Genomic DNA, 18,288 nt, shown 5'->3' on the forward strand with positions numbered 1-18,288 from the left:
GCAAGTAGCTACTTCCTTATTTTGTCTCGAGCCCGCCCGGAAGGTCTCCCGCAATTCGGGGCGTTCATGCACATGCAGGAACCCCTCTTCATACTTCTATAGGTCAATTTCTAAAATAGGACTCCGGTTCACAGGCGGGAGCGCTCAAGTACATTACAGTAAACCCCACAGAATAAGAGGCGGAGGGCGACAACAGCAGCTAGTCAGTTAGGACAACGGTAGATAGACACTTCCTTCGCCCCCAGTTATGTTATTAACGACGGTGAGGACAGGTGTACAGCAAGCAAGCGGGAGCGAAGGACACTTTGCTAGCTAGTTAGGACCCCAGTACACAGCAGACGAGATCGGTAGCTAGCTAACGAATCGAGGTGAAGTTGGTTTTATATTGACACATTCAACAGACATTCGCCAAAAGCCATTAAAAAATGTAAAAATCAATAACTAATTCACCGTTTGTCACAGAATCATCAAGCTAGTTATGATTTATTCTATAAATGTCAACCATACTTTTAGAACCTTTGTTTTGAGTAGAAATTCCAGTTTTGACTTGATAGAAATACATCAAATCTATAAAATGCCATTTAATTCACTGTTTGTCACAGAAACATCAAACGATGTATGATTCATTCTATACATGTCTAGCATACTTTTTCCAGTTTTGATTTGATAGAAATACATAATCTCAAATATTGCATTTAAAGATGAAAAAATTATTAACTAATTCAGTGATTGTCGCAGAAAAAAGTGAAAATATGCATTTATTTGCAAAACTTTAAAGAAATGTTAATTTCAAGTTCAACTTGTTATATATGAAGTTAGACAATGTTTACAAATGTGTACAATGTTTACAATCTTAAATTGTATGGCAAATCAATGTTTGCATTTTTAGTTCCACATTTTAAAGTAGTTACAAGGCACACCAGTCATTTATTTATACGTCTCTACTTTAACAGCAAAGAGGCCCCTTTCAATCATTTTCTATTTTGGCTTTGTTGAAGTTCTTCTTTGTCATCCCAAGACAAACTGAATGGTGCCATCTCTGGCACACAGAGCATTCTATCTGCAGTATTAAAAAACATAAAACAGGATTATGTTTATTTACATGTAAATTACAGTTCTGGAATACCCAAATTCTGTTACACGCTTTTGTAATGAGGAACATTTTCAAATTAAATTGGATTTTTGTTCAATTGCTAAATTGACTTTAAATGACATGCATTTGACCACAACCCTGACAGAAGCACACATAATTGAGGTGTTAATCATCATTGAGTATTCAGGCAATATAAATCATATAGTAATAGAGGCATACATTTGCAAAAAACGTATGTGTTGATAAAAAGGTATCGCACATCAATGATGTAATATCAAACATTACAATAATGTCAGTCTTTGAATAAAAATTCCACAAAAATAAACCCAGATGGTCATTATTTTTCTGTGGATGACGCAAAGCACACATTGAGAAGTCTTGCTTCGCATTGAAGACTGGAAAAAAAGAGGACCACATTTGTTCTGCATTGTTGTCACATTTAAAGACATTTTCTGGAACACATAGTTCTAAAAGGTTGTGCTTCAAAGACACAATCTGTCCCTCACAGTTGCATACTACATTGTTCTCTCACTGTCTGTGCTTTGATCCCTTTCCACACCCTGTAGCAAAGGGTTCTCCAGAGCAAGGCGTTTTTTGGTCGTTAAAAAAAAGAAAATGTCAATTGGCTTTGGGGGGTGACCAGTGAGATATACCTGCTGGAGTGCGTGCTACGGGTCGGTGCTGCTATGGTGACCAGTGAGCTGAGATAAGGCAGGGCTTTACCTAGCAAAGACTTGTAGATGAACTGGAGCCAGTGGGTTTGGCGACGAGTATGAAGCGAGGGCCGGCCAACAAGAGCGTACAGGTCGCAGTGGTGGGTAGTATATGGGGCTTTGGTGACAAAACGGATGCCACTGTGATAGACTGCATCCAATTTGTTGAGTAGAGTGTTGGAGGCTATTTTGTAAATGACATTGCCGAAGTCGAGGATTGGTAGGATGGTCAGTTTTACGAGGGTATGTTTGGCAGCATGAGTGAAGGATTCTTTGTTGCGAAATAGGAAGCCCGATTCTAGATTTAATTTTGGATTGGAGATGTTTAATGTGAGTCTGGAAGGAGAGTTTACAGTCTAGCGACATCATTGATGTATACAGAGAAGAGAGTTGGCCCGAGAATTGAACCCTGTGGCACCCCCATAGAGACTGCCAGAGGTCCGGACAACAGGCCCTCCGATTTGACACACTGAACTCTATCAGAGAAGTAGTTGGTGAACCAGGCGAGGCAGTCATTTGAGAAACCAAGGCTGTTGAGTCTGCCGATAAGAATGTGGTGATTGACAGAGTCGAAAGCCTTAGCCAGGTCGATGGCGGTTATGATATCATTTAGGACCTTGAGCGTGGCTGAGGTGCACCCATGACCAGCTCTGAAACCAGATTGCATAGCGGAGAAGGTACGGTGGGATTCGAAATGGTCGGTAATCTGTTTGTTAACTTGGCTTTTGAAGACCTTAGAAAGGCATGGTAGGATAGATATAGGTCTGTAGCATTTTGGGTATGGAGTGTCTCCCCCTTTGAAGAGGGGGATGATCGCGGCAGCTTTCCAATTTTTGGGAATCTCAGACGATACGAAAGGTTGAACAGGCTAGTAATAGGGGTTAATAGGGGCAACAATTTAGGCAGATAATTTTAGGAAGAGAGTGTCCAGATTGTCTAGCCTGGCTGATTTGTAGGGGTCCAGATTTTGCAGCTCTTTCAGAACATCAGCTATCTGAATTTGGGTGAAGGAGAAATGGGGGAGGCTTGGGCGAGTTGCTGTGGAGGGTGCAGGGCAGTTGACTGGGTTAGGGGTAGCCAGGTGGAAAGAATGGCCAGCCATAGAAAAATGCTTATAGTGGATTTATCGGTGGTGACAGTGTTTCCTAGCCTCAGTGCTTCCTAGCCTCAGTGCAGTGGGCAGCTGGGAGGAGGTGCTCTTATTCTCCATGGACTTTACAGTGTCCCAGAACTTTTTTGAGTTTGTGCTACAGGATGCAAATCTCTGTTTGAAAAAGCTAGCCTTAGCTTTCCTAGGCTATTTCTGCAGTAGATTGCAACTCCGCCCCCTTTTGCAATTCTATCTTGTCGGAAAATGTTATAGTTAGGGATGGAAATTTCAGGGTTTTTGGTGGTCTTCGTAATCCAGGATTCAGACAGGGCTAGGACATCCGGGTTAGCAGAGTGTTCTAAAGCAGTGAATAAAACAAACTTAGGGAGGAGGCTTCTAATGTTAACATGCATGAAACCAAGGCTTTTACAGTTACAGAAGTCAACAAATGAGAGCACCTGGGGAATAGGAGTAGAGCTAGGCACTGCAGGGAAGTGCCACGACCAAGGCTCGAGAAGTTACATACTTATCAAGGTTTCCAAAAGAAAAATACATTTTAACCTCTACAGGATCGGTGGGTCCTCCACGAGACGATTGAGCTAAAGTAGGCTAATGCGAATAGCATGAGGTTGTAAGTAACAAGAACATTTCCCAGGACATAGACATATCCAATATTTGCAGAAAGCTTAAATATTTGTTCATCTAACTGCACTGTCCAATTTACAGTAGCTATTACAGTGAAATAATACCATGCTATTGTTTGAGGAGAGTGTACAGTTATGAACTTAAATGTATTAATTAACCAATTAGGCATATTTGGGCAGTCTTGATAAGAAATGTGAACAGAAATGCAATTGTTCATTGGATCAGTCTAAAACATCGCACACACACTGCTGCCATCTAGTGGCCAAAATAAAAAATAACACCTCCCCCTAGAGGCCAAGACATAAAAACAGCAAGGTTCCATGAGATCACCATGTGGAATTTAGAAATATATGTAACATTAATTACAATAACTACAGTAGGTACATCAAACCTACATCAACGTACATTAAACCTCCCAAAATGTATTTTCCATTATCAGTATTTCCCTTTTAAGGCTTTTTCCCTGAGGTAATGGATTCAACTGTTCAACACTTACAGCCAAATGTTTAATAACCCCAGGTATTCCCAGAACACATTCTTGAAAGTCTATAGATAGTGGTCATTTTATTAGGTACAACCCCCCTTTGCACCATGGAACAGCGTGAATTCAAAACTGTTGATGAAACTGGGAAAGGAGATAGACTGTTCAAGTTCTTAAGTCTAGTTGGAGTTTATTACAGTCAGTAAAAGCTGAGTGTTGGAATTATTAAAACATGGTTTTGTAGACCATCACAGACTGTGCTGTCATTTTGCACATTCTAAAGTTCAAACAAACAGTAACAGAATACCTGAATACTTCTCTGCATGCTTTAGTGCCTAGCAAGCCAAGACCGCTGGACTTGGTGTATGTAGGAGCAATTTATTTTTGTGAATAGGGTGGTGAACCTAATAAAGTGGCAACTGAGTGTAGAGCCTGGTTGTAGTCCTAGTTTTAATGGTTAGTGCCAGTAGATTGCAGAGGGGTTAACATACAGTTCAGAGACAAATCATAATGTATACATTTAGCCCAAAAACCAAACATGTACCGTCTACCTCTTATATTAGTGCTTTTTTTTGTTATCCACCCTCTGGTATCTTTCAATACCCATGCTAATATATATATATATATATATATATATATATATATATATATATATATATATATATATATATATCTGTATTTGATCCCCTGCTGATTTTGTACATTTGCCCACTGACAAAGAAATGATCAGTCCATAATTTTAATGGTAGGTTTATTTGAACAGTGAGAGACAGAATAACAACAAGAAAATCCAGAAAAACACATGTCAAAAATGTTATAAATTGATTTGCATTTTAATGAGGGAAATAAGTATTTGACCCCCTCTCAATCTGAAATATTTCTGGCTCCCAGGTGTCTTTTATACAGGTAACGAGCTGAGATTAGGAGCACACTCTTGAAGGGAGTGCTCCTAATCTCAGCTTGTTACCTGTATAAAAGACACCTGTCTACAGAAGCAATCAATCAGATTCCAAACTCTCCACCATGGCCAAGACCAAAGAGCTCTCCAAGGATGTCAGGGACAAGATTGTAGACCTACACAAGGCTGGAATGGGCTACAAGACCATCGCCAAGAAGCTTGGTGAGAAGGTGACAACAGTTGGTGCGATTATTCGCAAATGGAAGAAACACAAAATAACTGTCAATCTCCCTCGGCCTGGGGCTCCATGCAAGATCTCACCTCGTGGAGTTGCAATGATCATGAGAACGGTGAGGGATCAGCCCAGAACTACACGGGAGGATCTTGTCAATGATCTCAAGGCAGCTGGGACCATAGTCACCAAGAAAACAATTGGTAACACACTACGCCGTGAAGGACTGAAATCCTGCAGCGCCCGCAAGGTCCCCCTGCTCAAGAAAGCACATATACATGCCCGTCTGAAGTTTGCCAATGAACATCTGAATGATTCAGAGGACAACTGGGTGAAAGTGTTGTGGTCAGATGAGACCAAAATGGAGCTCGTTGGCATCAACTCAACTCGCCGTGTTTGGAGGAGGAGGAATGCTGCCTATGACCCCAAGAACACCACCCCCACCGTCAAACATGGAGGTGGAAACATTATGCTATGGGGGTGTTTTTCTGCTAAGGGGACAGGACAACTTCACCGCATCAAAGGGACGATGGACGGGGCCATGTACCGTCAAATCTTGGGTGAGAACCTCCTTCCCTCAGCCAGGGCATTGAAAATGGGTCGTGGATCGGTATTCCAGCATGACAATGACCCAAAACACACGGTCAAGGCAACAAAGGAGTGGCTCAAGAAGAAGCACATTAAGGTCCTGGAGTGGCCTAGCCAGTCTCCAGACCTTAATCCCATAGAAAATCTGTGGTGGGAGCTGAAGGTTCGAGTTGCCAAACATCAGCATCGAAACCTTAATGACTTGGAGAAGATCTGCAAAGAGGATTGGGACAAAATCCCTCCTGAGATGTGTGCAAACCTGATGGCCAACTACAAGAAACGTCTGACCTCTGTGATTGCCAACAAGGGTTTTGCCACCAAGTACTAAGTCATGTTTTGCAGAGGGGGTCAAATACTTATTTCTCTCATTAAAATGCAAATCAACTTATAACATTCTTGACATGTGTTTTTCTGGAATTTTTTGTTGTTATTCTGTCTCTCACTGTTCAAATAAACCTACCATTAAAATTATAGACTGATCATTTCTTTGTCAGTGGGCAAACGTACAAAATCAGCAGGGGATCAAATACTTGATCCCCTGCTATATATATATATATACACAGTAAAAATGTATGTTATGGTTCACTCGTAGTTTTCCTTATCTCCGCCGTGGAATGTCCATGTTGATCCTCTTGGTTATCTTGGTCCTCTTGATCCATTCACCGGTCTTCTTTGTTAGTCAGGCCTGACCCCTTCGTCCCTTCGTTTCTTCCTGTAATCTAATTTATTATGACTGAAGGTGCAGAATTTTCTGCCAGGCCCCTTCTAATAGGGTATAACAGACTCGTTAGAACTTTTACCACACGCCCTCTAGACGTACTACATGCCCTCTATCAAATCAAAACTGGATTTTTTCCTCAAAATAAGTTGTAAAGGTATGCTAGACATTTATAGAATAAATCATACCTAGTTTGATGTTTCTGTGACAAACAGTGAATTAGTTATTGATTTATACCGCTTTAAAATGGCATTTTATAGATTTTATGTATTTCTATCGTCAAAACTGGCATTTTTCCTCAAAACAAAGGTTGTAAAAGTATGCTAGACATTTATAGAATAAATCATACATCGTTTGATGTTTCTATGACAAACAGTGAATTAGTTATTAATTTATACTGCTTTAAATGGCATTTTATAGATTTTAGGTATTTCTATCAAGTCAAAACTGGAATTTCTACTCAAAACAAAGGTTGTAAAAGTATGCTAGACATTTATAGAATACATCATATCTAGCTTGATGATTCTGTGACAACCAACTTTACCTCGGTAGCTAACGATACCTAGGACACCCGTAGACAGTGTACTTCGCCCACGCCTGTCGGGCATTGCTTTCCTGCAGTTCTGTTAACCACGAGGGCAGGTGATCGGCAGCCCGGAGCGAAGGACACTACTAACTTGTTAGCTAGCTAGGACTCTGGTAGACCATGTCCTTCGCCCCTGAAAAACTCAAATAATACTTTTATTTCCCTTTTGACACACATTTTAATCGCATAGACAATCAGGGGAAATCCCGAATATCAAGTATCACACAAGCGTGAAGATGGTGTGCTCGGAACCAACGGGATGCTCGATAGGGGGCGTTTCTGTAGATGCATGAATAACTACATGTAAGGAACGCCCCGAATTGCGGGCCGCAATCACACACTATATACGTTTATGATACATGGAACGTCCCCCCATTCAGCATTATCACATTAGTTTAGAAAGTCTGTTGTCCTAGGTGGATAGCTTTAAAGGCGTCATAGACAGAATGGATAACTATAAACAACTTGTTTTTGGAGCAAAGCCGAAATGGACAGTGATTCTGTCAGCCACAGCATGCGGTGCAAGTGCCTTGGTCCTTTTGCTGAAATGGTTCGGACACCAACAGTCGTGGATGAAAATTCAGAAGGCGAAAGTGCGAAGAGAAAAGTCGCTGCAACGAGCAGAGCATGCTGTCTGTCAGTTCAACGAGTCGGTAAGTTTGAATTTAGTTTAGCGAAAATTTGCTCTCGAGAACCCAAGGGTGGATTCTGCCTCTATGAATAGGCTAAGCGAAAGCTAGCTAACAGTGAATGAACATTCAACACGGCTGATTAGTCAGACACAGCTGTGACGCGAACGTGCTGTCAGCCACTCTAGTACTATATCACAACTGATCTATTTCATGTCAAACTCACTCCAAGTTCAAACCAGTTTTCACTTTGCCATGCATGCATCAAATGAAAAGAGTAGGGGGTTTTCAGAGGACCCTCTACACGACTAGCCCACTGACTGAGATAATATGACATTTCGATTTTCAGAAAGGGTAACTAGATAGATATCTGGTGGTATAGGCCTACCCAATGTTCATACTCCTTTGAATCCCATGTTAGCACCCTGAGACAGACACCTCTCTCATCCTCTCACTGTCCCTGGCTGAGCTGTCCAAACAACTGAAGGATGGAACACTAACTCCACAAGCTGTGTTCCACTCATACATGGAAAAGGTAATGCACAATCCAATCAACACCCCCAGTATTCACATATAGCTTATACCGGCTTTTTCTAATGTGCATGTTGTGGAATGCCTCATTTTTTAAATAGTTTTGTTTTCATTGCAGGCATTGGTGACCTAGTTTTGTTCCCTAAGTCAGTGATCTTTGACGGGTCATATCCTACTCCTGCAATGTTTTCTGCAAACCATTAACTGACTTTAATGTATTTGAGAAAGTCTGTTTACATTGAGTGTACAAAGCATTAGGAACACCTTCCTAATGTCGAGTTGCACCCCTTTTTCCCTCGGAACAGCCTCATTTTGTCAGGGCATGGACTCTACAAGGTGTCAAAAGCGTTCCACAGGGATGCTGGCCCATGTTGACTCTAATGCTTCCCACAGTTGTGTGGAAGTTGGCTGGATGTCCTTTGGGTGGTGGACCTTTCTTGTGTTACGAACCGGCTCAGAGTTCGCAACAAAAGGGAGACAACGTGGAAACAAGGAGTATCAAAAATATATATTTATTAGATACCACAACCAAAAACAAGGTGTCTGCATGGAGAGGGTCTCCCCAATGAATGTGGAAGAGGTGCCTTTATCCTGGGACACACCCGAGCCCAGGTGTTTCCCATCTAGCTGACGACCCTTCCAACTCCACCCACCGGCATCCTAATAAGGAAACAAGAACAAAGAGAGAGAATACAGCAGACAGAGTGGGAGGGTCGTCACACTTGATACACATGGGAAACTGTTGAGCGTGAAAGCCCCAGCAGCGTTGCGGTTCTTGAGACAAACCAGTTTGCCTGGCACCTACTACCATACCCATTCAAAGGCACTTGAATCTTTTGTCTTGCCCCTTCACCCTGTGAATGGCACACATACACAATCCATGTCTCAATTGTCTCTATGCTTAAAAATCCTTCGTTAACCTCACTCCTCCTCTTCATCTACACTGATTGAAGTGGATTTAACAAGGGACATCAATAAGAGATCATAGCTTTCACCTGGTCAGTCTGTCATGGAAAGAGCAGGTGTTTCTAATGTTTTGTACACAGTTTATGATGACATGCCTGGATCATTTCTGCAGTGTTTACAAAACAAATGCAGCTGTATTGTATAAAACAATGCATGTTGTTGTATTGAAGGCCTATCACCTATTAGGCAACATTTATTGTGTGGTAATCAATCTAGCCTGGTCCCAGATCTGTTTGTGCTCTTGTTACCATGACCATAGGAGTTGACAACACAAACAGATCTGGGACCATGCTACTAGGCCTATCAATCTACTAAAGCAGTCCCATTGATTTCTCCCATGCTGTTTCCCCACAGACCTTGGAGGTGAATAGGAGGCTGAACTGTTGCACTGAGGTCCTGCTGGAAAGTTGGGATCAGCTGGAGGATATTGACTCTCACAAGGATGGTCTCCTTTATGGGGTCCCTGTCAGTATCAAGGAAAATATTGGATACAAGGTAGTGTTGATTAGGTGTCATTTCAGTGTGTTTCATTGCCCTTTTCCCCTGTACCTAGGCCTAGTCCTGGACTAAAACACTTTTAAATGGAGATAGAGTATGCTTTTTAGAACTAGGCTTAATCTGTGTCCAGGAAGCTGCTCCACAGTCGGCCTGTCTGTAACATATGTTTGTTTGCTTCTAGTTGACTCTCTAATGACATAAGCCCAACCGGTAACATGGTTCTGGGTTCAGAGATTGTGCTTCTATACTGGAAAAAATATATAAATGCAACATCTAAAGTGTTGGTGCCATGTTTCATGAGCTGAAATAAGACATTGCATACATTTTCCATATGCACAAAACGATAATTTATTTCAAATTTTATGTACAAATTTGTTTACATCCCTGTTAGTGAACATTTATTTTATGCCAAGATAATCCATCCACCTGACAGGTGTGGCCTATCAAGAAGCTGATTTAACAGCATGATCATTACACAGGGGACAATAAAAGGCTACTCTAAAATATGCAGTTGTCACATAACACAATGCCACAGATGTTTTGAGGGAATGTGTATTTTGCATGCTGACTGCTGGAATGTCTACCAGAGTTGTTTCCAGAGAATTTAATGTTAATTTCTCTACCATAAGCCGCCTCCAACGTCGTTTTAGAGAATTTGTCAGGATGTCCAACCGGCCTCACAACCGCAGACCACACCAGCCCAGGACCTCCACATCCGGCTTCTTCACCTGCGGGATCATCTGAGACCAGCCACCCGGACAGCTGATGAAACTGAGTAGTATTTCTGTCCGTAATAAAGCCTTTTGTAGGGAAAAACTAATTCTGATTAGCTGTGCCTGGCTCCCCATTGGGTGGGCCTATGTCCTCCCAGGCCCACCCATGGCTGCGCCCCTTCCCAGTCATGTGAAATCCATAGATTACGGCCTAATTTATTTAAATTGACTGATTTCCTTATGAACTGTATCAAAGTAAAATCATTGAAATTGTTTCATGTTGCGTTTAATATTTTTATTCAGTATAGTTGAATCTCTCGTGACAGCGTAGCCTAGTGGTTAGAGTGTTGGACTAGTAACCGAAAGGTTGCAAATTCAAATCCCTGAGCTGACAAGGTACAAATCTGAACAAGGCAGTTAACCCACTGTTCTTAGGCCGTCATTGAAAATAAGAATTTGTTCTTAACTGACTTGCCTAGTTAAATAAAGGTAAAATAAAAAAATTAAAATAGCCCTACTGGTAACATGGTTCAGAGATGTTTGCGTCTACTGAAATAGTATTTTTTTTTACATGAATGATTTTTTTGTTTTAGTTTTTCCTCCTGTTTTTGTGTTTAGGGTCATGACTCTACGTGTGGCGTAATCTGTAAATTGGACCTGCCTGCCACAGGGGACAGTGTGCTAGTTGAAGTGCTGAAGAGACAAGGCGCCATTCCCTTCGTCAAGACCAATGTGCCCCAAGGCCTGCAAAGGTAAATAGTTATTTTAGACTTGTGAATGCAACAAATGAGATTCAGAATATTATTTGGATACCAAACACATACACTTGAACTACATTGACATACTGTAGTAGGTGAGACGTGCCTGTTGCACCACAGTATGCCATGTAATTTAGTGCAAGAGCATTGACTTGAGGAATGTGTGGATGTGGTCCTCGTTGAAGCCCTAAGACCAGGCTAGTCCACACCCAGAGTAAAGCTGGTTGGTCATACCATGTGTCATGTTAGCAAGCAGTCCTTTAAATATGTCCTAAAAATAAGTTTATTGTCCTCATTTCCAGCTTTGACTGTGGTAACCCTATCTATGGGCTGACTCTGAACCCCCACAACTCCCAGAAGACGTCAGGGGGCTCGTCGGGCGGGGAAGGGGCGCTGATCGGAGGAGGGGGCTCGGTTCTGGGCATAGGGTCCGACATCGGGGGCAGCATCCGCATCCCATCATCCTTCTGTGGGATCTGTGGCTTCAAGCCCACGGCCAACAGGCTGAGGTGGGTGGGTGTGTTATTGGGTCTGTTACTCTTAGTATGTCTGTCAGTGTTCCTTAGTGTTTCTATCAAATGTATCTGTTAGTGAATCGGTGTATCTCATTGTGACTTGGCCTAACATGTTATCTTTTACAATGCTCATAACCTTGAGCACAGTTCAGAGAAAGAGTACATCACAAGACTCCCAGGCTTGGTTAGATATTGACCCGATGGGCTTGGTTAGACATTGACCCGATGGGCTTGGTTAGATATTGACCCGATGGGCTTGGTTAGATATTGACCCGATGGGCTTGGTTAGATATTGACCCGATGGGCTTGGTTAGATATTGACCCGATGGGCTTGGTTAGATGTTGACCCGATGGGCTTGGTTAGATATTGACCCGATGGGCTTGGTTAGATGTTGACCCGATGGGCTTGGTTAGATGTTGACCCGATGGGCTTGGTTAGATGTTGACCCGATGGGCTTGGTTAGATGTTGACCCGATGGGCTTGGTTAGATGTTGACCCGATGGGCTTGGTTAGATGTTGACCCGATGGGCTTGGTTAGATGTTGACCCGATGGGCTTGGTTAGATGTTGACTGACTTTCTCTGTTCGTTTTTTTTTTTTTTTTTTTTTAGTTTGCGAGGTGCTAGCTCCTGTATCCGGGGCCAAAAGTCAGGTACGGCTCTAACATGTAACTTTTATCCCTGCTCATGCATAGTAAATAAATTGATAACATTTTACTTGACCCCTCTGTCAGTCCTTCGTAAGGTCGACAAAAAATAATTTTTTAAAGAAAAGTGAGCGCTGCTTTGATACGGCGGAAAATATAGTAATTATTTCCAAAGGGTGCTTAATGCATTATATACAGTAACTCTGGTATAGTAACGACATGGTAACTAATGGTATTGTTAGCTTTCAGTGACTGACTTTCCACTGTCACGATGACACAAGTTGTTTGTGTTGTGCTTGTTCCAGTGCTGTCGTCCCTTGGGCCCATGGCAAGAGACGTAGACAGCCTGGCTCTCTGTATGCATGCTCTGCTCTGTGACCACATGTTCATCCTGGACCCCACGGTACCACCCATCCCATTCAACCAACAGGTGGGTTCTCTATCATAGGGAGAAGTTGCCCCCAGATGCTGGTCTTGGGTCAGTTTTGCATTTTCCCCACGAATGTTTACGGTTAAGAAAGTGGGAGATGATCTGTACATAGGCTCCAGGGTGAAGTTTCTTTTATCATATAATACGTATCATTAGCTAGGTTTCCATCCACTTGGCGACAGATTTTCATGTGAATCGTGTAAAATCTGTATAAAAACAATACGTGCATTTTCCCCACCAGAGATTTGTTTACATCAAATTGACTTGTGGATAAAAGGCTGTGTGTGGTGATGTAGTGCACATAACTACCTTTTGCCGTTAAATTCCCATGGACCGAATAAAAAAAAAAAAAAAAAGTTTATTTATTTATTTCACCTTTTATTTAACTAGGCAAGTCAGTTAAGAAAAGAATATTATTTACAATGACGGCCAACCAAAAGGCCTCCTGCGGGGGCTGGGTATATCAAATGTATTGGTCACATACACATGGTTAGCAGGCGTTAATGCAAGTGTAGCGAAATGCTTGTGCTTCTAGTTCCGACCATGCAGTAATATCTAACAAGTAATCTACCAATTCCACAACAACTACCTTGTACACACAAGTGTAAAGGAATGAATACGAATATGTACATAAAAATATATAAATGAGTGATGGCCGAACGGCATAGGCAAGATGTAATAGATGGTATAGAGTACAGTATATACATATGAGATGAGTATTGTAGGGTATGAAAACATATAAAGCAGCATTGTTTAAGGTGGCTAGTGATACATTACATCAGGATGGCAAGATGCAGTAGATGGTATGGCGTACAGTATATACATATGAGATGAATAATGTAGGTTATGTAAACATTATCTAATATAAATAATATAAAGTGGCAAGTGATAAATTGATTACATCAATTTTCCCATTCTTAAAGTGGCTTGAGTTGAGTCAGTATGTTGGCAGCAGCCACTCGATGTTAGTGATGGCTGTTTAACAGTCTGATGGCCTTGAGAAAGAAGCTGTTTTTCAGTCTCTCGGTTCCAGCTTTGATGCACCTGTACTGACCTCGCCTTCTGGATGTTAGCGGGGTGAACAGGCAGTGGCTCGGGTGGTTGCTGTCCTTGATGATCTTTTTCGCCTTCCTGTGACATCGAGTGGTGTAGGTGTCCTGGAGGGCAGGTAGTTTGCACCCGGTGATGCGTTATGCAGACCTCACTACCCTCTGGAGAGCCTTCCGGTTATGGGCGGAGCAGCTGTCGTACCAGGCAGTGATACAGCCCGACAGGATGCTCTCGATTGTGCATCTGTAAAAGTTTGTGTATTTTTGGTGACAAGCCGAATTTCTTCAGCCTTCTGAGGTTGAAGAGGCGCTGCTGCACCTTCTTCACCACACTGTCTGTGTGGGTGGACCATTTCAGTTTGTCCGTGATGTGTACGCCGAGGAACTTAACTCTCCACCCTCTCCACTACTGTCCCGTCAATGTAGATAGGGGGCTGCTCCCTCTGCTGTTTCCTGAAGTCCACGATCATCTCTTTTGTTTTGTTGACATTGAGTGCGAGGTTATTTTCCTGACACCACACTCCGAGGGCCGTCTGGTCGTTGTTGGTAATCAAGCCTACCGCTGTAGTGTCGTCTGCAAACCTGATGATTGAGTTGGATGCGTGCATGGCCACGCAGTCGTGGGTGAATAGGGAGTACAGGAGAGGGCTGAGAACGCACCCTTGTGGGGACCCAGTGTTGAGGATCAGCGGGGGCCTTATATGCATCGCGGAAGTTAGAATAACAATGATCCAGGGTTTTACTTGCCCTGGTAGCACAACTGATATGCTGATAGAATTTGGGGAGCCTTGTTTTCAGATTAGCCATGTTAAAATCCCCGGCTACAATAAATGCAGCCTCAGGATATGTGGTTTCCAGTTTACATAGCGTCGAATGAAGTTCTTTCAGGGCCATCGATGGGTCTGCTTGGGGGGGGATATACACGGCTGTGATTATGTGACTATTTCACAGCATTTTAAAGACAAGACTCTCCTTTATCTAACCACACTGTCCAATTTCAAAAAGGCTTTACAGCGAAAGCAAAACATTAGATTATGTCAGCAGAGTACCCAGCCAGAAATAATCAGACACCCATTTTTCAAGCTAGCATATAATGTCACAAAAACCCAGAAGACAGCTAAATGCAGCACTAACCTTTGATGATCTTCATCAGATGACACACCTAGGACATTGTTATACAATACATGCATGTTTTGTTCAATCAAGTTCATATTTATATCAAAAAACAGCTTTTTACATTGGCGTGTGATGTTCAGAACATGTATTCCCACCAAAATCTTCCGGTGAATTTACAAAATTACTCATCATAAACATTGACAAAATACATAATTATTTTGAGAATTATAGATACAGAACCCCTTTATGCAATCGCTTTGTCAGATTTTAAAATAGCTTTTCGGCGAAAGCACATTTTTCAATATTCTGAGTACATAGCTCAGCCATCACGGCTCGCTATTTTGACACACGCCAAGTTCGGGGCAAACTAAACTCAGAATTAGTATTAAAAATATTGTATTACCTTTGCTGATCTTCGTCAGAATGCACTCCCAGGACTGCTACTTCCACAAGAAATGTTGTTTTTGTTCGAAATAATCCATAGTTATGTCCAAATACCTCCGTTTTGTTCGTGCGTTCAGGTCACTATCCAAAGGGTAACGTGTGAGCGCATTTCGAGACAAAAAAATAAAAATGTTCCATTACCGTACTTAGAAGCATGTCAAACGCTGTTTAAAATCAATTTTTACGTTATGTTTCTCGTAAAATAGCGATAATATTCCAACCGGACAATAGTGTATTCATTCAAGGAGGAAAAAAAAAAAAAACGGCGTGCTCGTGTGAACACACATATCCAATCTCTTTGTCCCCAGGCTGACCACTGAGAAACTGAGCTACTATACTCTGCCCAGAGACAGGAGGAGGCTCAATCCGCTTTCTGAAGGCTTTAGACAGCCAATGGAAGCCTTAGAAAGTGCAACGTAACCCCACAGATACTGTAGTTTCAATAGAGAATCAAAAGAACTACAATTCTCAGACAGTCCACTTCCTGCTTGGAATTTTCTCAGGTTTTTGCCTGCCATATGAGTTCTGTTATACTCACAGACACCATTCAAACAGTTTTAGAAACTTCAGAGTGTTTTCTATCCAAATCTAATAATAATATGCATATTCTCGTTTCTGGGCAAGAGTAGTAACCAGTTTAAATCGGGTACGTTTTTTCATCCGGCCGTGCAAATACTGCCCCCTATCCTAAACAGGTTTTAATCAAACCTCTCACACAAGGAATCAAACAACCACTCAACAATAACACACTCATACACGTTAAAACAGCCCATAACACAGTGATTCCAACATTTTTCCATTTCCCAAGCATACAATCGAACGACCCTGTCAGGGAAGTCTCCACCCCAGAGTTTTCTGCTAACTCATTTGCCAATGTGGTTAAACCAGCCAGGGCCTTGGTCACTGATCCATCTGGAGCTTTGTTATTTGGGATGAAAGTACAGCACATTGACCCCAATATCACACACATACCACCCTTCTCCACCAGTAACATATCCAATGCTATTCTATTCTGCCAAGCCATCAAACTAGTGGCCTCCATCTGTTCGGCTAAACCTTTTATCACATCTCTAGTATAGTTGATGAAGCGCTGTTGATTATAATAGATCTAATTTATCCAATCCACATTCTTATTTAAGGTGGACCACCAGAAAATGCTTGATTCTAACCCTGCTAATATTTGGTTTCTTGCTTTAAATTCATCTGGCACCCCTCGTGGAACCCCAATACTATCACTGTATACTCTATCGTCGAAGGACCCTGACAGAGCACTCCTCCTCTCTCTTCTACCTTGCTCTTGGTCTTTGTGTTGAGTAAGGGTGAAAGGCATGCCTAACTGTACCAATGCACAAATACCTGTCCAATTCATAGGTAAATTCGGCCACAGTTTCACTCCCCCACACAACCACCAGACATCAGCTCTTGGCTTCCCAATCTTACTGAAGTCCTTGGATCTCAACCGTCCTGTCAGATCCCTCATAGTCTCGCCAGTAGTAACATTTTCAGTCCTGTTACATCTTGCCCACCTCCCCCATGTCTTTCCCATGGGTATTGTACAGGGCCAAACCGTAATAGTCTCCTCCTGCCACTACGAAGGGGGGAAGCCTAGATCTTATAGGCACATAGCTGTACTGATCTACATTATCTGTATCCCTATCATTGTCAGGCTTTCCTGCTTTCAGGAAAGCTTTACCATACACGCTACACCTCTAGGTGAATTAGTTCCCTCAAGTGGGAACGGTGTAGTCGTCAATTGAGGTTTGGCTGTTCCACAGGCATAACATTCTTCCTTAGCCATAGACCTTGCTCTATATTGGATCAACTCCATCCATAAATTAGTATCCGCAAACCCTGTTTCTACCTCTATAACTTCGTTAAGATCTTTAGTTTGAACTATCCTCACCGGTCCTTGACTATGAATGACTCCACGTGGGACGTCCATTTTATCAGGGGTATTGCTTGTATCCTGGCTAGTCGTAGAACCATCTCCTATTTTGACCTCTGCTACCCTGAATGGTACTATAGTGTCACCCAAGGTCTGGTCAAATTCCACATACCATAACCCAAAATCCTCTTGCTTTACACCTTTAATGGTAATTCGTACTTTTAAACAATACTTCCCTTGCTCCGGATTACAGTCAAAAATCCTCGCCTTCACTATACTCCATCTATTTTTATTTTGGGTGTGTGGATTGACATAGCCCTCTCTCTCTGTGTGAGCTATGACCTGCTTCCATGAGTTACACGGGGATCTACACAGATATCTTCCCCATGAAGTCAGAATCCTAGATTGCCATGAGGTCAGGGACCCTATTTGGTCTACATAGAACTCAACCGACACATCCTTTCCTAACTCTACTCTCACTTCCTTTTTATCCAGATTAAGTGACCTTTTGTACTTTAATAATACAAAATCATCATCTTCTACCTTACGGGTCAAGTTACCACCTTCTGGCTTCTCGAGTGGTTCATGGTGTATTAGGAATATGGCTCCCACAATCAGACAGCTCAGACTGACCAGTACCCCTGTAAAGCCCCACCCCTTCCCGGAGAACATATCATTGGCTAGAGGTCAACCCATACTTTCACTTCTATGAACGCACACAGTGAAGATCGGGCGGGTTAGGGAATCTTCGTTAGAGAGGTAATCCCCGAACCTTATTGGTATTCGGTTCTTCTCCTAACTCTGTGATTGGTCGACAGTGTCCGTGTGTCTTACCCTCCTGCAATGTGTGATATGAACCCAGGTAGCTCTTTCAGCTATCTTTACGGCGAAGGCTGTCACCAGAAGCACTTGGTATAGTCCCTCCCACCGTGGCTGCTTCAAGTCCATTTTCTTTAGTGATTGGACCCAAACCCAGTCTCCTGATTGCATTGAGTGAATCACCTTCTCCTGTAATTCACCTGTTGGACACAAAATCTTGGACATACGGGTTTGGTTAACAAACA

At 42.3% G+C, this 18,288-nt stretch overlaps 1 protein-coding gene across 1 annotated transcript in view; it reads left to right on the forward strand.

Annotated features, from left to right (window-relative positions):
- Positions 1 to 6,690: 6,690 nt before the first annotated feature.
- LOC106574031 (fatty-acid amide hydrolase 1) overlaps positions 6,691 to 18,288 on the forward strand; it is a 31,232-nt gene continuing 19,634 nt past the window's right edge. The window contains exons 1-7 of the mRNA XM_014149543.3: positions 6,691 to 7,697; positions 8,095 to 8,208; positions 9,525 to 9,665; positions 11,000 to 11,133; positions 11,442 to 11,648; positions 12,266 to 12,306; positions 12,606 to 12,730. Coding sequence (XP_014005018.1) covers positions 7,491 to 7,697; positions 8,095 to 8,208; positions 9,525 to 9,665; positions 11,000 to 11,133; positions 11,442 to 11,648; positions 12,266 to 12,306; positions 12,606 to 12,730 — 969 coding nt within the window. The 5' untranslated portion in view covers positions 6,691 to 7,490. The remainder of the gene's footprint in view (positions 7,698 to 8,094; positions 8,209 to 9,524; positions 9,666 to 10,999; positions 11,134 to 11,441; positions 11,649 to 12,265; positions 12,307 to 12,605; positions 12,731 to 18,288) is intronic.

The sequence above is a fragment of the Salmo salar genome, chromosome 16, assembly GCF_965601325.2.
Source record: "Salmo salar chromosome 16, fSalSal1, whole genome shotgun sequence".
NCBI lineage: Eukaryota > Metazoa > Chordata > Actinopteri > Salmoniformes > Salmonidae > Salmo > Salmo salar.